A 27,163-nucleotide genomic window follows, 5' to 3' on the forward strand; every position below is an offset into this window, starting at 1 on the left:
AAAAACAGGCAATTGAAGAAATTATTAAATAAAGAAAACTTTGACCGAATGAATTTAAAGCAAATACAAACTTCAAATCCAGCGCCATCTCACAAAGTGACCTCGAAAGCCCTTTTCTCCTTACACTGAATTCAACATCTCTGACTGGCAAAGTTCCCGTCGTGGCTGGATGCTAAAATTACTACTGGAGCCCGGCTGTAGATCTTTGGCCCCACGAGACAGGTTTATGAACATTGCCGATGATGTCACCATCTCACTGGACGCAGCCAATGGAGTTCTGGGTGCCATCTCGGCTCAACTTGCCGTGCCTGAGATGACTAAATCGATGCAAGCCGATGAACAGCGGCCATTCCTCCACTTCACTGCTTACAGAAATGTTGGACCTGTGCCACAACACCTATAGTAAGAAAAAACAACATTGGCAGTTTGGGATCAAAAAACTATGCACACAAATACTTTTGTATGCAAAACATAAATCATACAAATTCTTAGCCTAAAAGATTAGAACCTCCATATGAATGTTGAAGCCTGTATTCTGTTTCTATTGTGTGTGGGGCCCCCAAAACGACAAGGTATTCATGGCACTATATCCTTACTCTAAAATGTAAGTGTAACTTCAGCCCTAAAACCATAATCCAAACCTGCATTTACCAATTCACCAAAGGGGCCTCTATAAGTCTGGTGTGCTTTAGAGTATTATGCCTTACAATGATAGTAAGGACAGCATTACATATGGAGGTTAACATTACAAAACCTTGACCATCACAACCCAGTTCCCACCTCTTATGTGGAAGGATAGCTCTCAAAGCATAATCCTCCGAAAGACATAATCCGGAAAAGATATGTAAAACTTTCTGGGGTCCAAATTTTGGTTCTGACAAAAAAAAAAAAATAAGTTAATTAAAAAAAAGGCTGGAAACTACACCTGTGACATGCTTTCAGACTACTGACCCTACAAAGACGGTGAAATAAGGACCCACACACACACATTCAGCTCGAGTGACTCTGAATCAAATATTGATCAGTGGCCCAAGTCTCCTTGGTTACTTGATATATTGAAGTGAAAGTTGGATTGCTCCTTTTCGATTTACCACACACTTGGCCATCTAACACAGTGTATGTCCACTAGTGTACACATGTTTGTCAGTGGTGTTACTTTCAGGACTTGTCTTGTGGCTAAATCTGAGTGACGTCTGACCATCCCCAGAGTGCGTCACCATGGCAGCCGCACAAACTAATGAGACGGGAACTAGACTGGTGTTTACATTCTAAAAGCTTATGTTCCATGCATGCGTACATTCATCAGTGCGAATGGTGGGAAGGCATGTGTTCCGTAATCACTGTTCAAGCTAATGTCTCCCATTCAATGCACAAGCTGCTGATTTGATAAATGCAGCTAGCGCTGAAGTGAAGAGTATCTGAGACCATAATCCAATCACAGCCTGTCGGGTACATTACCTTGATCACATCTAGAATGGTGGAAACTTTCAAGTGTTTGAAGTGGCTCAAAAACTGTGAGAGAGTTATGAGATTATTGTGAATAGTTTTAATATTGGGCGAGTGTGTAAAGTGCACGTAAAGTGTGATCAGATGGAGCGAAAGGTCTTCACTCACAGGGTCATGTTGTGTGGCCAGCAAGCCTTTTGTGTCCTTGTGAAACAGATTGTGTGCAGGACTCACAAAAGCTGCACAATTTTACATGAGCGGGAAATGGCTTCTTTTTTTTTGGGTCGTTTTTGGAGCGAGCTCCAGTCCCCAGCAGCTCAACTGTGCATTGAGCACCATTGGAGAGGGATGAACTTTCCACCTGCATAACCATCAAAACAGGACGAGAGTTCATTCTGTCCATTTTTCTCTTTTTAAAGCTTAAAAAAAAATAACACAAGGGAAAAAAACTAAAACAATAGCAAACGCTATATGTCACTGATGACGGTTTTGTGTGTGTCACAAAATCCTGGTAAGTTTTGAATTTGTGATGGGTACATTAACTTGAAATACCCTATAAATTCAGTTACATGTTGAAAATACATTTTGTCTAAAGACAGGAGAACAATGTAAACTACTCAGAAAAAATGTTTTCGCAAGCAATTACAACAAATCATGAAAAAATTTATAAAAAGCAAAAATGTGTCTTTTATTGGAAGTGGTAAGGGTAATACTTCTGCTAGGGTACCCTTACCAATTGCTGTAAAAGTATCAAAATATTATATATATATATATATATATATATATATATATATATATATATATTGTTGAAACCCAATCCTTTTATTTCCATTCATTAATACTACTAATATGTTGGTGTTGATAATTCTCCTTCATCACAAGCTTTACTATACAATGAAGGAAACTCATATAACACCCAAGTGACACCATGTCGGAGAGCAATAACGCACAAGTAACTGTCTTTTCCAGAGTACAAATCGCTCGAGTATTAGATAACTTTAGTTCATCATGGATTAAGGGGTTTTTTTTCTCCACAAGTATTTTATCATTCTCCCAGGAAACTATGTGTTTAAAACCTACCTTTGGCAGGTTTCAACAACGCACATCACCAGATGACGTTTCCAATGAAGACGAAAGCATACCGATGAAACAAGTCAAAGGTGTGTTTTAAAAAAACCTACTTGCCTGAAAAGACGAGAGTGATAATACATATGCTCCTGAGTATAAGGTGCAGATGTTGCAAAAATAAGTCTTGTGGAGGAAAAACAAAAATATTGTTGATATTGTTTGCCGTCTGTAAAATACAGTCGTTACGGAGGCTTTTCTGTGGTAGTGTAGGAGCAGCCCGTTGACATACAGTGACACCTATTGGTCCCAGTTGGTATTGACCAGGTATATTTTGATATACAAGTTGCATCCTAAAATAAGTTGCATGAAAAGTCTGGAAAATATGGTAAGCCAGCATAGGCAACAATTCTACTTTGTTAGTGTGAGCCAAATTGATCGGAAGAGTCGACAGTAAATGTGTCTCTGATATGTACATGTGGAAAAAACAGAGTCTGCTTTATCAGGTGGCTTTTTTCTTTAATCTTCTCTGACAAAAAAAAAACAAAAACAAATTGTTCTGGCCCTAATGAAGGAAAAGATTGTAGGCATTGAGAGGAGAGAGGGCGAAGTGTAGAAAAGAAAGAGAAATAAGACGAAGAGCATATGAGAGCAACTGTTGGTCGCGAGGCGCCCGCCGGTCACCATAGCAACGTGTGGCGCCACGCTGAGTGCCTGCTGACATCACACCTGTTGGAGCGAAACGTGTGTGTGTGTGTGTGTGTGTGTGTGTGTGTGTGTGTGTGTGTGTTAGAACCAATTAAAAGACATAGGAGTACAGGTGGGCTGAGGGACAGAAACACAAGGATGGAGCAGGAGGAGGTGAAGAAGAAAAAAGAAAACGCGACAGCTGTGGAGATTTCATCATCTTGTGGACACAGCTGGTGAGACCGTGTGTGTGTGTGTCCCATGTGGGAGTCTGCGACATCAGCAATGAGGGTGGATGACAGTAGCCTGAGGATTGACAGTTCCTATAGACAAAAGATAAAGGTAACCACCCGCCTTTTCCGCCGCTTGCAGAGCGAAAGAAGCAGATTCAGAATGAGATCAAGAGATAAAAATAGATCCGTTATCACTTCATTGTTCAGCCACGTCTCCCTACTGCGGCAAGTAAACACAACCTGGCCTCCAGAAGATAACCATTGGCAATGGACAATTCCATGCATGGTGAAAAAGTTACACATTCCGTAAGTCTTTATAGTCCTTTATACAAAAATAATCCATAAGGGATTTCCTGATCAATAACCGCTGTTCCCGATATTATTTCAATCTGATACTTTATTTCCGAATTAGATCATCATGGAGGTCCTGAATGAGAGCTGAGAGTATGCTAATATGAAATCAAACATCTGAAAGCATGGATTGTTGTGCAGGTTTTCATAAAGTGTGGAGCATTTAAAGTCCCATCTGATCAGAACTGTTTAATTAGAATTAGAGACCAAAACCTCTTTATATTCCTGGGATGTAGGAGTAAACTACCCAATGACCCTAAGGACACAACATTTTCAAGTCAAAACGTTTTGGGGCCTGTTTACTCAACAATGGTGTTCAGAGCTACTGAAAACACTATTTTTTGAAAATGCTGTGATGCTGCCTCAGTGGAAACGGTGGGGTGTTGACTTTTCTGGAACACTGATACTGTGCAACAAAAATACACAACATAAAGAAGCTTGTTGACATCATATTGTATTGTTCTGTGCACATTTTCTTTGTGTTTTTGTTCACAGAAAAACAACATCCACTCATGGCCCCACAAGAAAACTACACCATTTTCAGCATTTACATGTAAACAGACATGATTTTCAAAACAATACCATGTAAACTAACAATTTTTTTCAAAACAGTGCCGTCCAAACAAGAAATCTTTCTGAAACAAAAATGCAAAAATTATGCGTTTTCACTTGAAACGCGTCTTTAGTTGCTAAAGGTTCAGGATCAAAATAGGTTTAGTTGAGGTTCGGTACCAAAACCCCTTCTGGAGGTTAAATAACAAGTTAGGCAACACGCCTACTCACGTTCAACAAAAAGGTCGAATTTGGCACCAAATATGTGCAAATATCATTTAGGCACCAAAACTACTCCACCTATAACAAAACAATAAAGTCCTAAGCAGTCCATATTATCGGTATGCCAAAATGTACCAAGCCAATAAAAGACAAAAATAAAATTAACTTTCATATAAGCATCTGCTCCATCCAGCCCCTTTTCAAACCATGACCTTGTTTATGTTAAGCTACGTTATGTAAGCTGTATTGTGTGCAGGTTTGAAATAGAATTATTTACTTACTTTACCAATACATAGAAAAGGCCCAAATATTGAGATTGATTCTATTAAAACAGGAAAAATTTAAATTAAAAAAATAGAGTGGGGGAATAAGGGCCAAAGAGAGGAAAAAGGAGACAATTGGGTTGATGTAGATTTGTTTTGTCAAGTCCCATCAGATCACCGCGCCACATCTGGTTGACTGGGATTTGGATCAGCACATCACTGCGAGTTACCTTCTACTGTTGTGTGTGTGTGTGTGTGTGTGTGTGTGTGTGTGTGTGTGTGTGTGTGTGTGTGTGTGTGTGTGTGTGTGTGTGTGTGTGTGTGTGTGTGTGTGTGTGTGTGTGTGTGTGTGCAACAGGCCAAGTTCCTCTTGTCAGCTGAATATTTCATGTCTGTTCTCATGGCTGAGCTCTTTTAACAGAAGAGCTCAGCCAGAGCTTCGTTTCTCCGCATACTGGTACAATACACACGCACGCACCCACACAGCCGCACACGCATAGAAATACTGTAATGTAATCACGCCGCTTGTGTAATCCTTACCTTTTAACCCCGCCTGCTGTGGGGATTCAATTTGAAATGGTCAGCCTCAAATTAGACGCAGTATCCTTATGCCATCAACCTTTAGAGCGAAATAAGACATGCTGAAAATCCAATTGTTGCACCCGCGATTATCAAATAAATCCACTTTGGTGGTTACATACAGAAATCAGATTGACCTCATGCTGATATTCGATTTGCAGGTGGAATTTGGAGGTATACAAGAAAAAGAACGAGTGAACAAACATGTAAAATAGGCTACGCACATTACCAAATGTTGCAGACGGAAATCGAAAAGATGCTTACGATTACACACCTGAGCACAAAAACACACACACACACACACACACACCCGCATAGGAAGTAAAGACTGCCAGGATTCCTTTCCGTTTTATGCTCCCATCCCTCTACTTCCCCATCACCAACACTGTATAGCTCAACGTTGCACCCTGCTGGTCAGTTGCCCCAACAACAGGCTGCTTCCACCACCTCCCCAGAGACTGCTCTGGCTGGTTGAACAGCCAACAGTCAGTGAAAACACCGTATGTTCACTCTTGTGGCACTTGTTTTCCACTTTGCAGTTTGATGGCGGGTCTGCGAACCAGTTGGCTTTGGGTGCTCTTGGTTGCCACTTTTCCTAATGATGGTTTTACTTCCAGTATTAACTTAAATAAACTGCTGTGAACCCATATGTACAGCAGGCTTTTATTAATTATGTGAAATTTAAAACCGAGACGATAAACCCTTTAACTTTTATTCACACTGATGAGGCACAATATAGACATGTAAAAACAACTTTGGTTTGAGAAAAACGACACATTTAAACAACTCCACCACTTCAGAGGAATAGTCAGTATTTTACTTTAACACTATTGTGAGACTATACTAAACAGAATATTTTCTTAACAGAAATCAATTTCTAAATCTGACAAATTGTAGAGGTCCAACGGATTTGACATTTTGGGCAAATTCAAAATCTCCGACATATTGTCAGGCTGTGATCAATTCTAGATCTATGACCCATTGATATTTCTAACAATTTTAAGATCATTTACAGACTCGATATCTTGGGACCAGCATAGAGCTCTGACAAAATCTGGATCTCTGACCCCTTGTAGAGTTTTAACAAATCGTGAAGAGGCGTTGTTGATGTCAGAACTCAGAGGACAATGACCAGACTGGTTGAGTTGATGGAGAGGAAATGGGAAAACCACTGGTTAGAACCAAAAGATCATCCAGAAAGTAAATATTAAAGGAGCTGAGGCTGAAAATCTAACAGACTCACCAAAATTGACAATTGGGGACAATGAGACATGGTAGGCTAAACATCTGGTATAAAAATAAGAGGACCACACTGAACCATCGTTTCATCAACCATCCAAAAATCCCAAAAAGTAACATATTATGATGTGGCAGGATTTTGTTTACCATCTCTCCTGTCCCAATAATTTTGTCAAGACTCAGCAAAAAAACAGCAATGCAGGGGCACAATAGACTCAACAACCTTTTACAGGGCATGCCTCCTCAGTGTAGTAACAAAGGTCACACTAATCAAGAGTGTATGAAGTAGTTTGGATATTAAAAGCCTAGTTTCCCTTTCCCATAATGTCAACTGCAACATCTTTACTTGTAATTTTTTTTTTTTTTTTAATGCGGCTACTTCTTCAACTGTTGACCTGACTCAGTAGGTCCCAAGTTTCCTCTTTCAAAGTATATTTTCCTGAAGAGTGGACATATTGACCACTTGAAATAGCTGGCAGACTTTTGATGAATTCGGGTTATTTTCAGCGTGAACACGGCGCTCTCCAGATCGTGGTGTCAAGTGGTCACTCACTCCGTCGGTCTGTTCAAACCACTTTGTTCTGACCCGGTGAAATGAGAAGCATAAGGGATGCCAAGATAAATTAATTACTCCTCAACACAGCAAACTACAGGGGGCCTGTATTAATAGCACTACACATTACGAGAGCCAGTGGATGCCATTGACGACCGGCTTTGAAGGATGAATTAATGCTGGCAAATTCCCCTTTCGACAACAAAAAGTAATTCAGCAAAAAGTTTGTCAACCTTCAGGAAATATTCCATCAGATTGTTGAAAAAAAAACAACAGTTCAATGTAAATAAATGTGAGATGGTAATAAAGACTGAAATATGAAGTCAATTAAACTTACTTTATTTTACTTAATTTAACTACCTTCAAATTCAATATAATTGTTGAAAGAGTCAAGAGTCAAAGATTGGTCACCGAAATACCATTTCTGAACAAGCAAAATTAGTTAGTTAGTATTAGAGTTGTGGATCACACGGAGATGCCACAAAGTGAACAACTGACGATGTGTCGTATTGGAGGCCGACCATCTGCAGGACACTGCCATCAACATCTGATTCATCAAGGTGATTCGTTTTCAGCATTTGTGTGTAAACGGACATCATTTTCAAAACGTTGCTGAGTAAACTGGCAAGGAAAACACAAAAGCCGGGCCTGACAGACAACAATGAAGACCCTGGGCTTTTAAACCGTATGGAAAATTGTCTAACAGCAGCGTGTGAGATAGTGTACGAAGGACTAAACATTGCACAGGTTTGACATATCTGTGGACATACAAACTAAGTTGCTATCAAAGACTTTTGGGCAAGGCCTGAATAGATAAAGGTGTTTGCGACTACAATCATTTGTGAATAGAACAGCAACATGCTTCATTGATTTGCCAGCAACGTCATACTAATGAAGACCATAATTGCATTAGTTATTTAGCTGTATAGCCTTAACCTCAGACTCTGGGAACCACATAAACCATTACACATATTGAAGCTCTTTTTTTAGATTTTAAGTGCTTTTTCTGTGGTGCAGGGAGGCATATATCTGTTTAAAAGCTGCACAGTCCAACTCTAATTTTTAAAAAAGAGAGAGAAATGACTTCATAACAGCCCATTTAAAACATAATAAGTCTACCAGAAACCCTATTTTCTTTAATAGTGATTAAGAGCATGTTCCTCTGATTGTTTAATCTTGAGCAAATGTACAGTTCTTCGAAAACGATCCACTCAGCTTTTTTCGCAGCCTCTGAAAGGGCAAGGGTGCCGCTGCTGATCATGCAAGAGCGATTTCTGTCTCATCAGGGAGTGATAGATGCAGTAGATTGTCGCTGGGGCAGAAGCAGTCGAGCCTTAAAAGTCACCGGCTACAGGGGAAGACTCAGACGAATACATTCTCAAAGTACTGCAAGTATTTAGTACCCTCACCATTTTTTCCCCCCTTTTTAAGGCAAACATTACCAAGTAACAGCTGAAGCTGTCCAAACTCTTGCTCTGCTCCATTGTGTTACACCGAGTGAGGATAGTCTCTCAGTTTCGATTCTGTGCATCTTCAAATCAATCATTTACTACCATGTTGAGAGCCTGAATTACATTAGAGATCCATGCCAAAACAAGGCACTGATACCACTTTTTTAACGGGTAAGTAAAAGTATGAGTACTAACCTTTAGTGACTTGCTGATACAGAGTACCGATACGAGTACTTAATAAATAACTAATTTATGATAAATGCCTAATTTCAACTCCCTAAGCAAACAATACTCGAAGGCAAATCACCTTTGCACAGCTTACAACAGGCTGGACTCAACTGAACTGGCAGCAGCAACTCTATCAAGCAGCATCATTTTATTATCATCATTATTATTATTATTCTTAGCCCCTTATTAGGCCCCAGAGGGGAAACCTGCTGAGCGATTGTACCGGCAGATCATATGAACACACACAAACACACACACCTGAAAAGATGGCAGCTCCTGCGGGGCCAAAGAATGCAGATGATGGGCCAGGGACTGCTGCTGCTGGCTGAACCATTCAGCATCATTAAAGAGCAGAAAATGAAGAGGAAGGTGTGTTTGTTGCAGTGTGGCCAACATAAATAATTAAACAGCCTCCCAAAGCAGCTGCAGTCATAATCCATTGCAATGTGTGCAGGTTTTATATTTGTATGCATCCCGAGCCAGTCATTTCTTTCATTTACGCCGTACCTCACAACAAATCTCAACCTCTGAACTACCTGTTGGGGTACTTTTGGGTCCAATCTTGGGGCCTTGATTTGGGGCTGTAAACAGCAACACCCATCACAGGCATGAGAGGAGAGGATGTACACACAAATCAGATGATTTGGGCACAAAACTGTTGTGCGTGTGTGAGATGGTCACTCAGTGTGATGACTGCCTCCCAACAGCAGAGGGCGATCCATTTACACTATAAGGATGTGCAGTGTGCGACAAGAAGTGGCATTCAAACAGAAGTGGCTCAGGATATTGCTGCAACATGATGCATGAGTGACAGACAAAGCAGATCCGGTGAACAGAAATTGCAAGGTAGAGATGAAAGCAAAGACAGTAACACGAGGAAAGAAAGAACAGATGATCAGAATGAGGGGAGGAAATAAAAGACAGAAAGTAGTAATGGATGGGAAAAAAACAAGTAAAAGAAGTTAAACAAGTCGAGGTAGTGAAGGGAAAAGTAGAAAAAGAAGTCAAAGTAGACAAGTAGTCAAAGAAAAAAGATAAACTAAAAAGATTAAGAACTAAAATAGTGAAATTAATATCATTAAAATAATTAGCAAAATCAAGATAAGATGTATTTGTATTCTGAAAATAAAAAGGTAGGAGGCAGACTGACCTTAAAAGCTACTCGAGATAACATAAATAAGCTATAAATATTTATACATGAAAACAGTTCAAGTAAAAACAGAGAATAATATGAAAAGTTCTTGTACATGAAAAAGTTAAGGAACTAAAAGTAGAAGGGGTGAAATAATTAAACGATACAATTAATTTTACAGGAGTCAAAGGAATAGAACAGATGTACTGAACAAGGTAAAAGAGGTAGAATGGTATAAGATAATTAAAAGAACAAAAAAAAAATTCAAGAAGTCAAAGGTGAAGTTACAGACTCCTGGTTTAAAACATTCGTTATGTTTCCATAGCAGAGCACTGGACTAAAACCTGACAGCTCATCAATCTACTGGATGTCTTCTTGTTTCCACATGTGCAGGGTTTTTAAGAGCAGATTTTATCACCTTGCAAAAACGATCAACAGCATTTGAATTCAGGAGAACAGCACGAGTGCAGCTATGTGACATAATTTGCTGATGATTCTGTTGCATTCATCTAACAGTGTCTCTTTAAATTTCTCCTACCCAGAATTTACAAGAACAGTTGATATCTTGAAGGCTGGCAGCAAAGAACGAGAACAGGTACTCCCAAGAGTGTTGGGGGGGGGGGGGGGGGGGGGTGAATGGATAAAGCTGAACTGGCTGTTTGTACAGGCCCCACATGCATTTCCACCACAGGAACTCTCCCCAGGGGAACATCTTAAAGAAATCTGTCCCCTCTAACCGTGAGGAATCACAGTCTAATTTAAGCTTTGGGGAGACACCGTCTATCTGCCAGAAAAGATCCCCCCCCCCACCGTCTCCCCCCTCAAAAAAAACATTTGTTAAATGTGGATATGTCCAAGCGATATACCAATAAGTCAAATGCTTTAACGGTATATGCTAACTCAAGAGCCTTCTCTGCTGCGTTCTTCAGTAGGTAGATTATCGTCACCTGCAGGGTAGAAAACTTAAACATCTGCATAAATCGACACTGCCAAAGCCTTGTAGCACCAATAGCATACTGGATTTTGTTTTCATCGACAGTAGGAGTGTAGTAAGGCTATTCTATATAAAATTGCATTCGCTCTGCAGCTAACTTTTCTTTTCTCGACCCTTTTCAGTTTTATAAATCGATATTCTTGAGTCATCGTCACCTAGTAGCTACGTATATAATTGTATTGCAAAGGGACTGAACCAGGTCGAAAACCAATTATAGACAATAAACAGTAAGCAATACAGAATATTATTGTGAGAGCGTCACTTCCAAAGCCACATTAACCTGGTTGGCCTCAAATTTAAAACCTGTGTTCTGGCTGGTTACAGTTGTTCACAGACCAATTAAAGTTTAATCATATAAGACAACTTGCCAGTGTTGACAAAAAGACAGCATTATCAGTCTGAACAACAGCCAAAAAGTCAAAAGTCAAAAAACAACAGAGTTTGAGCGCAGTCTAGGGGGAAATTCAACAGTGGAAATACTCTGACATTCAAGACCTTTGGACATATGAAGCTTCGCCAGGATCTGAACTGGCACAACCTGGAGTTGTGCTGTGTTGTATTGTATCTGTGTGTGCCTCAAAGGTAAGAGGGAACGGGAAGGTAGGATAAAAGAGAATGTGCGTGATGTGAAGTAAAATATCTTCCACAAGAATTTTAATAACATGCCACACTGCTGTTTACAACCCCTTATGCCGTGTCGAGTTCCATGCACAGTCTTATCTAATCTCATTACCATTTGAATTCTCACTCTCAAACACATATGTAATTGTTATCATTGCTAAAAGAACCAGAGAGACAGAGGGATGCTGACACGAATCCATCTGTGTATAATGATACTGCATACATTCGCACACCATCCACAACAAAGGCTTGTGATTGTGAAGATTGTCTGGTGCTCTTCTCTGATCTATTCTGCTGTCTGACATGATGAATGCCTCCCCAGCAAATAACACTGAGGCAACGAGTTTATTTTCCATCCATCACAGGGCCAACAGTTACACGTACATTCCTGACACTCAACTTACGTTGATATACATACACCAGGTCAACTGGATTTCTGCTGTATACGAGAGTCGGCATGAGCATCAACGGCTATGAACAGTGCAGAGCGGACCAGAATTGGAAGACACTATAGATGGTCAAACCTTTAGACCTCAACATCAGCAGTATCTAGACTTGGTGTGAGGGATGAGGAGCAAATAACTGCTGAGAACAAGCCAGGTCGTTAAAGGGTATCAAGCCTATGACTTCCAAACACGTCCTCTCCATGGCCTGGCTTCACAAATAAAGATCCCGAAGGTGATGATCTACGTTGACTGCAAGCATACTCGTGACCAACAGATCCCAATGTGGGATCGGCAAGAAGGTACGGTCAGTGTCTGTTGCGGCTGCGACACGATTCTTCCTTCTCCAACATTTTTTTTTTTTTTTTTGAGGATGGCCAAATACAGAAACAGCCCTGTTTGTAGTGTGTGGCCAGGTCTAACAGTCTCAGGGTAGACCACCGGCAATGGATGATATGATAGGCACTGAAGGACTTCTTGAGATAGTTCTTGAAATGCTTGGTGGGCGTGGATGCGGATGTGTCCTTCAGCCTTCTTAGGTGAAGCGCAGTGTGTACCAAACCCTTTACACACCGGGTTCGTCTGCCACGGCCTCGCAAGCTGGGACTGCGGCAGCAAGATCTGTGGCCAATTCTACACATGGCAGATATTTAGTGCTTGGCCTTCAACTGCTGAGGCAGCTGTTTGTCCGATTGCCGCGCTTATTTTGGCTGTCTGTTCATTTCTGAAATAAATTTGATGACTTTTTGGAGTTGTGCCATGTTTTATTTTGTTGCTGTTGTCTACCAACTCCAGATAAAGCTGCAAAGGATGTACCAGCACAAACAGCCAATAATTTGATTCTAAGTGAGATTATTTTGTCTATCATCCAAGTCCTTGACATGTCTAGACCTTTAATAATTCAGTGAAACCGCCAAACTGCCTTTGAAAGCCTCTCTGATCAAAGTGATTTAGTGGTAATGTCGCCAATGCACACCAGAACTTTCTGTAGTTTTTCAGTCCATTAGAAGCATTCTGAAGAGAGAGTCATAAACAGCTGCCCAATCAGCAGACTGATGGTCAGACTACAGTAATAAATAGTACTCAATGACCTTTTCCTCACCACAGAACACTCACCTCAAGCACAAAGCTTGTTACTGACCACTCAGAAATCTGACAGACAAGTCTGCTCTAGCATACTCTGAAGTTAAAGTGAACATGGTTGAATTGATGGTTTGTTTGTTTTTTTGTTTTTTTGATTTTGGACAAAACACAATTTAGTCCTTGTTTCACATTCATGCTTGTCAATTATGTGGTAGGAAGCCATTCTGAGTGGATTCTCAATTTGTTGAAATTTAACTTTCATTGTACCCAGTTATATAAACGTTATGTGATGCAATCGTTGTGGCTTTGCCTGAAGTGACACATTGATCTGCTTCAGATATCTGTGTGGCTAAAATATTACTGTATGTTACTGGAGTGGTACAACTGCATTTAGTGAGGGTCACTTGGTTTTTCTGAAGGCTGAGACTAAATATTCACTGTTTATTAGCTGCAGCTTATCCTACCTGGACAACTATCTTCAATGTAGACGAACAAATGCAGGACTCAGAGCTGCTGCTACAGTAAAAAAAACCATACATAAAGAATGGGAAAAAAACCCTCATTAAGATAATTTACAAATCAAAATCTACACTTTATCAACACATACTGGAAAAAAACTGCTCTATCCTGCTGCTACTATGCAAAAAAAGAAAATCGGAAAATACTCGTTTGCTAAAATTATCAACAAAGGAAGAAATTGGTTTGTCTGACGTTGTAGTCCAGTTAAGGTACTCAAAACGTTTCATAACATATTAGGATGCTACACACAATTCCCATCTACATTTTTTTTAAACAGCATTAGACAAGCATTTTCAGTCACTGCAGAACAATGTAGCCCATTATGAGACCTTTACCACAACAACATCATCAGCAGCACAGAAGTGGTGAACTGTAATCACCACAGAGGAACCCTGAATAGGGGAAAAAGGAAGCGTGATCGCAGCAGAGTCTGATTGTCTGTTAGATCCCTTGTGTCATGCACTTACTGCGACACTTGGCACAGCGCCCCTTGTCATACTCCAGTAGGTCAAGGGTCCGGCTTCGCTCGGCCGCTGATCTCCTCTGCCCGCTCTCCCTCAGCCGAGCGGCCTCCTCCTTGGCGTACACCCCGAGCTCCTGGGTGTAGCGCCCATACATCTGGAAACAAACACAAAAACACATTTAGAAGAGGAAGAGGAGCGAGATGATGGGTTTGATATGTGCAAGAGGCCAATGTCCAGTAAATTGGAAGTGATGGCCACGAACGTCTCAGGCACTCAGTCAGTATCACTGTTGGTGTACATAGATGCTATACAGAATGACGTCAACAGATGAAAAAATGCACCCAAGAAGAATTAAGCCGTAGTTTATTTGGCAGTGAACAATAAGACAAGGCGTATGTGGCCCCGCAATGCAAAACGCATTGCGGGGCCACATACGCCTTGCCTTATTGTTCTTATTGCCATCAAATGCTTTCTACCTCCACATTAAGTGCACCATTCCGCGCTGCATTTCTCTTGGTTGGTAAAAGCAGCGAGAAATGCCGTGTGATGCATTGAGTTGCACGTCAGGCTTCCTTTGGTTCATACACCCCGATAAAAGCTGTAAGTAAATCTCTCTGGCTGTGCCACAACAGAAGATATCTCCGCATCGTTCCTTTGGGACAGCCGAAAATCACATGTGTCCATCTTAAAGTGCAAGACTGAACTTCCTCCTTTGTGTCATCAGTTGTGGCTTTTTAATTTAGTGGGACAATTCAGGAATGGGACTTGTAAACATCCCAGAAATTTACCACAACCATAATGTTCTCTCTCAGAGGGGGCCGGTTGTTTTGGTTAATGGTTTTAACAAAATATTCAAAAGTCTTTCAACGAGGTGGCTGGTTTCCAATTTTAGACACTAAATTCAGAGGTCACTCAGAGTCACAAACACCTTGTATGATGTAAGTTTGAGGGGTTTAAACCAATGTTTCCTAACAAAATTGCATATATTCATCACTATTTCAACTTTCTTTTGGCTACACTTGCTTAAATGTGGCTGAGGACATTGGTTTAACCTGTGACATAACTCCATTATGTTCCTAGATTAAATTTAAGCTCCTGAACTATCTGGAGAAAAAAAGTTCTAATCTTGTAGTAGTTAAATAAAATGTTGGTGCAGCAAAAAATCTTTTGAAAATGTATATCTTTTAAAAATGACAGGTCTTATGACAGACTTTGTATGACCCTGTCTGGTAAAGTGACAGTAGGAAGTTTGCAGCCTCTTGATGTCCTGCTAACATCAGTGTTCTCTTCAAAACCTCCCTTGTGTAAATGCCTGAATCACAATCTCAGCAATAAACGGGCTCTCTTCTCAGCGGCTCCAAAGTGACCAAACCTCGGCCTTAAACTGTGACCCAAATATGTTCACACTGATACACGCAGGCACTTAAAAAATGCCAAGTCGGCAACATACAAGACAGGAAATGTTGATCCTCTAGCCCAGGCCCAGACAGCAGCCCCTACTTCCGCAATGCTGTCAGGTTGTGGGGAAGGAGAGCAAGGAAAAAAAAAAAAAAGGTAACACTTGCATCCACTCAAAAAGATCAATTTCGGCTGAAAACTGTAGCAGGATTTTTTTTATCAAATGACAAAAGTTACACATTAACAGTTTATCAAAAGTTAACAGCACTCATCAAAACTACACTCAATTTCTGCAGTAACAAGATTGAAATTTGCAGTCATTCAGAAACTGATTGGGTGCAAGATATCAAGCCTTTTTGAAAATCAGGCAACACAGACTATTAAAATCAGGGCAACAAAGACAATTTGTGACAAAATTCTGCACACTCTACCTTCATATATTACTGCTCGCCTGCATGTGCTTGCCATGGAGGTTCCCTTTCAGCTGGAGGCACGTCCCTTTTTTATGCAACTTGTGTTATCTTCAGATTTAAAACATCTTTGCATGATTTTCCGTATTTCCACAAACTGAGCCGGTTTTCAAAATACTAAAAATGACGTGACCGACTTTGGTATAAATCTGCAATATTCTTGTCAGTTTGTCAGACACATAAAAATTGCAGGCAGAGAAGTTTTTAGAAAGTAGTCAAGCTGGAAAAGTCTGGTTGTTCCAAAATGTGACAATAGACTAGAATCAGCTTGTTTAAAAAGATCGAACACATTTCCCTCCTCTGTGAATCCCACATAACCACAAATTGTCTTTCTACTCATCTCATTTGATCTGTTATCTGCTGTAAACCTTTAATAGCATGCATTATCAATCAAACGGTGCATTCCAATGTCAATCTCCCTGACTTTCTGGATCAAACCACAATTAGATCCAGGTTCACATTTACTGGCGTCGACCAGGTATAGACCATTGGGCTGAATGTGGCCCATGAACTGACCCTAACCCCCCTGGTTTAGATGATATACACACTGGTATGCACATACACAAGCACATTGCTGAAGCGTACCACACAGTACTCTTTGCACACACCTGAGGCCTGCTGCCTATGTTCGGAGAATTCTTGTGACAAGGTTTGTGAGCTATTAAGTCCAGACGGCATTTACTGCCAGTTTATTGGGGTCAATGATCACAGACTGCAGTACACATTGTTAAACTGAAGAATGAACAATCAAAGCATGTCATAATGTATTTAAAGTTAAATTAAACCCACAATTAAAACAAGGATGGTACATGTGAAGCCCTCGTCACACACTTATCCAAAGGAAAAGATACTTTGTGGCACTGTAGTCAGATGTTGAGTAAGACATATAAAAAGAATGTTTGGCATTTGTCAATTGTGTCAGTGAGGTCAATAAAACTCCTTCAGTTTCTGTTCCTGGTGTGAAAGCTGATAGCAGTACTTGTACTGACTTTGTGAAATGGATACTGTATTGACCAGACCGTATCGTTCTAGATTATTTTTGCAACGATATTGAGAAACAGTAAAACTGCAAAATCCTGCAACAATGTTACTGTGAATGTATTCAAGACGTGTCTTAATCTTCACAAATATTTCTTATTTGGGTGAGAAATGCTGTGTGCATTCTGACCAACAGTACAAAGTTTGAACATTGTTTCTAAACTCCACGTAACACAACGTCCGCTGCTTGTATCATCTTGGCTTAAAGCGATTTGATCCTTCTGAAAAGCAACCGTTCTGCTCCAGTAGTGTCGCCCTCCAGCGTTGGAACAAGTCGAAACATTTTGTTGATTAGTCACAGTTGAACAAACTGTTGCTGGGATTGTTTGACCTTAGACAACTGGTTCTAATCACCACGAGACAATTTAGATGACTGAGGAACAAAAAACAGGAAATTGGCACGTTCCTGCCAAACCAGATAAGTTACAAAGTGCTTTTGAAAATCTGACCTTAAGACTGGGAGTGACCCAACTCTTCTTTCTATTAGTTATTTTATGCTTTCTGCATTCAACAACATTCCAGACCCTCGAACAGCATGAAGCGTTGCATGCTTCTCTGTTCAGGAACAGTCAAAAACCAGTCAATGATGTCCTGATGTTTGCAAAAACACTGAGCCAAACAAATACTTTTATGGAGATAAACTCAGGTACTCATGCAGTTTTCCAGATGTAGAATCATTAACAAGCCCAATATGAGCCAATACTTTTTTGCTATTTTAAGTAATCTTATGGATATTTGATGAAGAAACCTTTGCATGGTTGCATTTGTACTGGCTGGGTGTTTCAGTTCAGTACTTTCATAGTCCTGCTCGAGCTCTAAATGATACAATTAGAGAATTGCCTTAACAAATCCAAATGAATTGATTCTTCCCATCTGCGACACTGAAGGAAATTGCCTTGCAGATCGCTACTACCTCACCTAAGGATCAATCCTTGAAAAAGCTGCCTGAACCCAACCAGGATGGTTAACCCTCGTGAAGTGTGCTGCAGTATCTTCTGGACCTTAAGAGAAAACAAGCGCTCGACACCAAAGAGATGGCAAATTATTTGGGTGTATGACAATTGAATTTTCAATAGATTCTGATTTCTAAAGGTCCGAGTAAATGAGTGAGTGAAAGATGTGTCAACATTATCTATTCAATTGAAGTCATCAACAGACCACCATTCTTGTTTCCATAAAATTAAAATGAAAAAGCATGCAACAATTCATCAAAGCATTTGTTGACATTTGTTCATGGGAGAACATGCTGCAGTGCAGCAAAGCTGAGCTTCATTTATGAGAGAGCAGATAAACATAAAGAAACAAATGTTTGTTAATGAATCCATTTGTGACCCATGTGGAGCTGGTTTCAATTCAAAACCACGTCTTAATAGCAAACCCTCCTCGGCAGAATGGATTAATAGACTGAGGAGCCTCAAAATACCTCATGAGGTCCATGAGAATGTCCAATCTTGGGAGTAAGAAAGGAATGTACACAAACAGTGGGAAATGCAGAAAAAAAAATTCAGGAAGGGAAACATTTGGGTAACGATTTGGGGTTTCCAACATCAAATGCCAACCACTGTTCAAACCAAGATGCCATTCTGCGTGGCATTCCCGGCCGCATTCATGATCGCCAACCCCTAAGTTTTAATTAAGTAAGGAAGCTTCAAACGCGACAGAAAGTCAAAGAAACCCGAAAACAAGAAGGCAGAAATAGACCTACTTAGATGTAACCCCTTGAAACTAGCATCTGACCATAGGAAGAAAACAAACAGACCCATCTAGAACAAAGGCATTACTGCTTGAAAGCCTATCATTATGTTTGCCATAGTTACAAACGGGCTCTTGGCAAGAGCCACCCTGGGTTAATTGATCCCAGATGAACGGGGTGCCCAGAACTCATTGTCTTGGTCCCAAAGGCAAAGGAAAGGGCACTGGTGAATAATCACACCGGCAATAGGTTTTTTGGTTGCACTTCAGCATCCTAGTACACTACAGAATAGGATCCTTGCATGTGCTGCACGGTTTTTAGCTCTTCTATAACTGAGAATTCTAAAAAGTTCAAAGAGTAAATGACAAACCAAATGGGCTTCGCCAAGATGAGAAACAAGCAAACAAACCAACAAACAAAAAAAACACCCTCAGGCTAATTGCCTTGTTCAATGACTCTCAAAACAGTTGAGATAACGGGTGAAATAGAGATGGGAGATAAGCTCTCAACTCCACCCTCAGTTTATATGATGCAGTGGAGGACAAGTTAAGGTAGAACATGTATGACCTCTTTCAGTTTCAAAAAATTCAGAAGTATCAGGTAATAAACTTTATTTGAATTGGAAAGGCCACTTCTATTAAGAATTTTGATGGACTCTTGAGAAAACATCAGTGAACCGTGACGATCGGCTATTGCATATATAACCATGAAAGAGTCCCCCCACACTCATGGGCCGTGAACTATAGGACTCTAAAAGATTTCAAGTACTGCAGCAGCCAAAACTGTCTCCATCAAAACCTTGGACATGGTTGTTCATAATGCAGGTGACAAGTGAAGCACAAGGACAAAAAAAACGATGGGGGTTAAAGAAGGGAGGTCATGTTTTATTGATCATGTAAGCAACGTCTAGAGAGGAGAAACCAGTCAAGGAAGCAACAACAATGTTTAAAAAAAAAAAAAAACCTGGGGGAAAAAAGATTTTGATTAATGATTAAAGATGAATTTTGATTCATTCTGAAACTTTGATTAATGCCAAAAGCCTACCAAGCTTGTACAGAGCTACTCAGGGGTTAATGAGTAAACAAGCCTCTGCAGTTTGATCGGTCTGATAAAACACTATGACACAAACAGGCAGACCGAGGAACCACACTGGTTTGGGAAAGTATAGGGAAAAGAAAAGGCGTGCATTCAAAGTACAATATTTTCCAGACTTTCTTTATGCCAAGATGTAACAACAACACTGACAATCTGCAAAACACAGTAGTTGTATGTACTCCCAACTTAGAATTTTTGATATGAAAATATAATGTTCTTGAATGCAAGGGTAGCTACTTACAATACTGAACCCGTCAGGTCCTCATCTAGCTTTGCCTGGACATTCATGACTTACAGCCAGAAAGCTAAACCCGCTTTTGTTTTACAAAGATGAAGTAAACCAAAATAGAGTTTACTGGAAGTGCAATATTACAACATGACCAACACTCCATTGATACTTCATGGCAATATTTCTCTTCCCAACCAGTAAAGAAGAAGCTGACGTCTGTCTCGTTTCAGACTTGGGGCCCCTTTTACACGGCAACATTTTCAAGAGAATACACAAAATATTTGTTCCATTTAGGGTGTCAGTTTACACGATACCACCGGTCCAATGTAAATGCAATTTTTTTTTAATGGCCCCCAAAGGAGGAACTTTTTGAAAATGCTCATTTTAAAAAATGCTGCTGTGTGCAAAGCTTTCGTGAAACAAAAATGTAAAAACAAGGATTTTTCACTTGAAAGGTTGTGTAAATGAGACCTGAGATAGTGTTGTGAAAAATAGTAACATGTAACATCTGATACATGGCGCTATTTCCTATACAATAGTAGTACAAAGGTCCATCTGACATTCTTCACTGAGAATGAGCATACGTCCCCCCACTAAAGTATTTGACAAAATTCAAGAAACATTTCATTTAAATATTTAAGTGTTATTTTGGGAGGAATCTATAGACATTAGGAAGCTACCAAATATGCCCACTTGCTCACGAAAGGGTTAACAAGACTTTATCAGGAGGCTGTAACATTCAACTGGAATTATTGGCCAACAATCTAGCCAGTTAATCTGCCTATGTCTTCAAGGCAGTTGTAAAAAAAAGAAAAGAAAAAAAAAGAAGCTGTATTTACCAGAATATCACATGAGATTATGACAGTTTGTGATAAATATGAGAACATTTCAGAGGGAAGCCAAATGAACTGAACTGATTGGAGGACAAATGCTGTGAGGCTTTAGTTAAAGTAATGCAATCACAATTATTGGACATCAAGTCGTAATTCTGATAGACACTCACCGATGTTCTATACATCTTTGCTTTATGTACCGATTGTGTTGTGACAATGCTTCCTCAGCTTTAGCGAATACGTCTTTAACACAAATCAACATGCATTCAATCCCTCATTCACAGGAATATTTTGCTGTTACAATCAGCTAAAATGAAAAAAACAATAAATAAGGACCTAAAAAATTCGCCATACTAAATCAAGAAATTTTCTTTTCATTTTCTTTGATAGGAATGCCTGCACTTGCTGCTGATAAGTAAAAGCAATACTAAGGAGATTCAGTAACACAAAGACGAGCAAAGTCAATATTTGTCGCAAGATAACATTGGGGCCATGGAGACACTGAAAAAGGCCGCAGCCTGCAGGAGTGTGAGTGCCCGTGTTGGCTACCTTGTGTGGCATTGCGTGTGGTACCATGCCAACTACACACAAGTAAGGGCCAGCATAGCGAGGGACCCTGAATGAGGACTGAAATATACATGAATGGGAGCTGGGAGAGCCGTGGAAACACAGCTGGCTTCGTTCCAAGCAGTCAACCCTAAATGACCAGGAACCTTCAATATTGGAACGCAGCATGCCACCACTTACTGCAGCTAATGAGCTCCTTGACAGAGTGTGTGCATGTGTGTCTACTCCTTGGAAGTGTGTGTGTGTGTGTGTGTGTGTGTGTGTGTGTGTGTGTGTGTGTGTGTGTGTGTGTGTGTGTGTGTGTGTGTGTGTGTGTGTGTGTGTGTGTGTGTGTGTGTGTGTGTGTGTGTGTGTGACGAGGGGGGTGGGGGGGCATCGCTTCAGCTCCCTCACAGTAAAAACAGATAAGCCCGTCCTCGTTCTTCTCGGGCAACCTTCCTTTTAAAAACATCTCACCATACAATAACAGGTAGAGGATCCATGGACGCACACACACACACCTTTTCCTGCTGTTGTCTGTGCACCACAGGGCAAGTGCACACTTTTTTTTGTGAGAAGGAAGGAAGGGGAGCATTCTGAAAGAATCATTGTGCAATTAATCTAGAGGAGGGACCGTGTGAAGGGACTGAAGGAAGAAAAGGGTGAGGAGTGCGAGTGTGTGGGAGAGGAGGAGGAATCCGACGGTTTTCGAGATTCTTCGCCCTGACCAGGATGAAACTGTGGGGCTAAACACTGCACCTTTGTGCCAGTTTAATGTTCACAGAGTGTTTTTCCAACACAGCGGCAGCTTTGTCTTGCATGACTGGCAGACTCTTCCACTTTGCATGTGGCGAAAGTTTGTGGTCGATATATTTTAACTTTACATCAACACTGATTTTCCAGGCTGCAAGTTGCACTTTATCAGCGGTTCTCTGTTCATAAAACTTAAACATATTACTTATTTACCAATATATACAGTTGTCAACCGTCTGGAACCAATAGATGTCACTGTATGACAAGAGAATGCTGCTACAGTACAAAAACCCTCCATTAGTATCACATAGGGCTGGGGGGGAAAAAAGCAAAATATTGGCAAAATCTGAACGCTATAGAGTAGAATGTAAACTAAAATATCAAAAATATATATCAATTAGAAAACAGAAAAAGAGCAGCATAAAGTGTGTGTTCCTCCACTTTTCTCTGGAATGTTTCCAAGACCAAAGAAGGGTAATGGTGATCTTAAAACATGATGGAAGGAGCTGCAGAACAAATTCACAGAAGGTTATGGAACAAAAACTGCTGGACCAGGTATATCAAATGGGCAGTTACATCTGCATATGGAAAAAACTAAATTGAGCATTTGTCTTTTTCTTCTACTGGATTATCATTTGGATAGAGAGGAGTTATAGTCCAGAAAATGTGGCTGTTATCCAGCCAAAATAAAGGGAAAACATTAAGAAAACAGAGTTTGGCATAACTTGTAGTCAAGTATTTCAAACATTTAACTCAACATTTAGTTGAGCCCTTTGAAGCCTATCAAACCATGGAACTATCGAACCACTATCCTCCAGAACTTCAGTCGGCAGATTAGCATTTGGCATCCCTGCATGATTTCCATTCTCAGTGTGTTCAATTAACATCTCAACTAATTTAAAACTAATTTAAACAGAATCAGATCATGTTAAATATTAGCTTGAACAATGTCACACTTTCTTGAGTACCGTTGACAGCAGGTTCTCTACTAATGGTTGGGTTTTTGTGGTTTTGCATTCCTCTAGTGGTGAAGTGACTTTATAGAGGTTTATGTCTTGTCACAGATTACATGTTTTTATCTTGATAGACATCAAGTCAAACATGAACCCCAACATCTCTACCAGTTAGAGGCATTGGCTGTGCACTGTTGTTGTAAATTAATTTATAATAATTAAAGTACTATATAATTTAATAGTAAATAGGCCCAGGACCTGGCAAGGAAAAGTGTAAAAATTTTAAAAATCTCATTGGTAAGTACCCCCATATCTCACCCATGTTGCTCCATGACTTCATAAGTTAAGGCACCATCACAACAAACCTCAAACTTTGGAACCCTAGTGTGACCATTTCCTAATACAAACTGTCCTACATGGTTTTGTTGGGTTCTAAAGTTCACATTATATTCCTCAAAAGGCAATTAAATAGTAACTATTTACATCTTTACTTCGGCAAGAAAAATTGGCTCTTAATTTTTGCAATGAGGTTCTTGCTTTCTGGTCTCTTCCAACTTGAGCCTTCGTGCAAGTAATTCCTACAAGTTTGATAGGAGGAAGGGATTTTACTGATTTAGTGAACAACAAACATCCCTTGTGGGGGCTTGGGGAGGGGGGGGGGGGCGTGCACGAAAGAAGGGGATGAAAAGGATTTACAGTAAATAAAGGCTTTCCAATCCTCCTGCGAGGAAACCCAAGGGCGGTGGGGCTACTAGGGAGTTTTGTATGCTTGTGCCAGGGTGCCATGCCAACCATCCGGGCCTCTCGCACACTGACCCCAGAGCTGGACAAACACGGGGAAGAAAAGAGGCAAGGCAATGGACAGACAGACAGATGGCAGCGAAATAAGAGGCAGGAAAAGCTGCAGGAGGTGGATGGCGGTGATGGACAGACTGCGACGAAAGGTAAAAGGAAAGTGAAAGAATGGGTTAATGTACATGTGTGAAGGGAGGTGAGTGGAGGGGGCTGCTTAGAAGTTTGGCCCCGTGTACAAAATCCATTCAAGAGTGTGAGTTGAATTTAGATGCTAAATGAGAGATGGAAGGAGGGGAGCGGGCAGGACGGATGAAAGAGTGCAGCTGTGAACACCAGAGGAACCACTGGTGATTAATGATGGGAGCTCTACACCTGTCCGAAGAAAAAGAGTCCACAGCAAACACACACAACTCGTATCTATCGTATGTATCAGTCAAAAGATGATTTCTACTCTTTTCTGCTCAATTATGCAGTTCAATCTAATATACACTGTCCCAGCATACAAATTAAAACACACACAAACTCTCTCGCTCTCCTCTCTATTAGTTGTGTGTAGACAGATGAGCACTGATGTCTCACTACAGAGGCACCGTCTCTTCTTCTGTCCGTTCATTCTCGTCTCAGTTATTCGGTTCCAAGATCAGCGTGGCAGCTGCACATTGATAGTAATTCCACGTCTTGAGTGCCGAAACGAGAATGAACGGTGGGTGCAGCAAAAGTGCCGACGCTCACCTGTGGACTTGAGTGCAGCAACAGCAGCAGGTGGATGCTCCGGTTGCCTCATTAGGAAAAAGGCAGTTTTGCTTGGGTGCATTCAGCACTGCTGCTGGTTTCAAACACTTCGCATCGGTTTTTATAGCACCCTTCAAGATTTAGAAAACAGATACCGAGTGAGTTTGAATTTGTTTTTTCAAACTTGACTTCCTCTGATAATTCAATAATAATATCCAATACTGCATAAATCTGTCTCCGTCTCTGAGTTTCTGGTGTCAATCGAGGAAAATCACTGAAAAGGCCTCGTTCATACGGATGAAACCCGCCCCGAAGACAGACTTACATTTATGTTCCTGGAGCTTTCCAGCCAATTATTTTGTTTTTCTCAAATGCCATTGACCACATATCCAGTATATAGGGATTCTGACGTTCTTTGGAATCAATCAAGTATATATTTACTTCCCATATGGAAGTCAAACAATGAACAAATTCAGAGAAGACTCCCTCTAAATCTGGTTTGCACCACCAAAAGGCAGGTTGAGAAATAAATAACACTTTGGGATCGATGTGAAATTTCTGCTCAGACATTTGATATCAAAATAAACAGCAGAGCCAAGTCGCTCGATAAGTGTGGTTCCTCACAGTGGAGACTTCTAAACATACACCGCCATGATCCTGTTCTTCACAGCATGTTCCCTTTCCTTCAACCATCCACCCATCCTTCCATCCATCCCCCCCACACACACAGACACAGACAGAAAGAGGCAGCGAGGCCGTTGCATCAGTGCAGAGGAAGTTCTGCTTGACAGATTCCCATTAGGCGAGTGCTTGCAGGTGACGAGAGACAGCAGAGCAAGAAATAAATGGGGAGGAAAAATCCTTCTCATGCACTTTCGCCTTCATTGGACATATAAAGCATTGTGTGAGCAATGCACAGACATTGAGGCATCATTAAAGATACACACTCCAACAGGAATATTCTAGGTGGTTGTGTGCAACAGGTGATCCCTCCAGCTCATCAGATGCTACCAGAGCATTTGTATTAAGCTGAGAACTGACAGCAAAAGATATTGTATTGTATGAATGGCAAATCTGCTTGCTTTCACCGCTTCAGCAACCAACGTAGGAGTTGCAGTAATTTATACACATTCCTAAATACCCGCTCATACCAAAGGTAAGAGCTGCAGGCCGAGGCGCTTGTCCCCCATTTAGATAACCTTTCTTAGGGACACTTCAACAATGGCCCCGCAACAGACAGAATAGAATGGAAACACTTTATCGATCCCAGAGGGAAATTCTTTTAACTAATGGATTGTTGCCATACAAGGCGTTCGATTCATCCACTGCAGTTGGGGGTTCAGTGTCTTGCTCAAGGACACTTCAATATGTGGACAGGGAGAGCTCATGAATGAAACCAAGAACACTCAGATTGACTTTGGGTTTTTTGGGGGGGCAAATTAATGGAATTGTTAGAAAGTGGTGAAAAGTCGTGAGACTTATTTTGCATTATGAATCAAATTATTAAGGTCATTTGGGTCATTTTGAGTATTGCGATAACGCCATGATTTACAATAAACACAAGCACTAAAGTAAACAACGCAAATGTCTTTATGCTTTTTTGTTATCCAAAATGGTATGAACAAATGACAACACTGCCACCTCGTGGCTGTTGGGAGAAAGCAGGTTGATGAAGGCAGACGATTTCCTTAGTTTTTGCAGCAAAACAATAACTAAATACTGTTTGGTGAGTGTCTCAATTTTGGAAAAAAATTGCTCATTTGTTGCTTTGAAATTCACACTTGGAACTACTTTTAACATAAGTATCATCAGTTGCAATAAAACATTGCACAATGCATTAATTTGTAAGAAGTTGTAGAATAATAAAATTATATTATCCCACTTGGCAGGTTTGTTTTTTATTAAAGCCAACTCTGGTGTGACTGCTTACACACACTTTAAATGTCAGTGATGCCACTGGGTTCCATTCGCACTATGTTCATAATTATGACACTGGGGTAATGCCGGCGGTGCAAATGATAATTTGCTAATTGAGTAAATTAACTTTGTAAACAAGCCAATGAATTTTTGTAAAATGGCATCAGATGAACGTGACATGAGAAATGACAGTAAGAGAAGGGACAATGCAGTCCCAGTGTGAGGCAGAGGGAGGAAAGACATGTACGCACAATGACTCCCTGTGTTCCTCGCTCGCCCCCCCCTTCTGTTTGTCACACGTGCTCCGACGGGACGTGGGAAGACACCACCGTGGCACTGCCCTGTACCGGCCTACTCTCTCTCTCACACACACACAACGGCTAGGGACGTACTGTCCAGCAAACTCATCAGTGACATCTGACTGGGAAAACACAGCTGTGACAATAACTGGCCCCAACCGGTGGGACTCAATAACACTGTTGAACAGACCCAAAGTAGAAAGAAAGTAATGAAATGGAGGGATGAGAAGAAGAAAAACGAAGGCAAGACTTTGTGCAACAATAGGTGAGAACCCTCCGGAGGTGGA

General features: G+C 40.7%; 1 protein-coding gene across 1 annotated transcript in view; it reads right to left on the reverse strand.

The window, feature by feature from the left end:
* The window catches only part of LOC308138142 (chloride channel protein 2-like), a gene marked incomplete at both ends in the record, with an annotated part of 138,964 nt that overhangs the window by 85,204 nt on the left and 26,597 nt on the right, over positions 1 to 27,163 (reverse strand). The window contains one exon of the mRNA XM_080507129.1: positions 14,129 to 14,279. Within this exon, the coding sequence (XP_080363255.1) occupies positions 14,129 to 14,279 (151 nt within the window). The remainder of the gene's footprint in view (positions 1 to 14,128; positions 14,280 to 27,163) is intronic.

Source organism: Blennius ocellaris (genome assembly GCF_963422515.1).
Source record: "Blennius ocellaris genome assembly, chromosome: 2".
NCBI lineage: Eukaryota > Metazoa > Chordata > Actinopteri > Blenniiformes > Blenniidae > Blennius > Blennius ocellaris.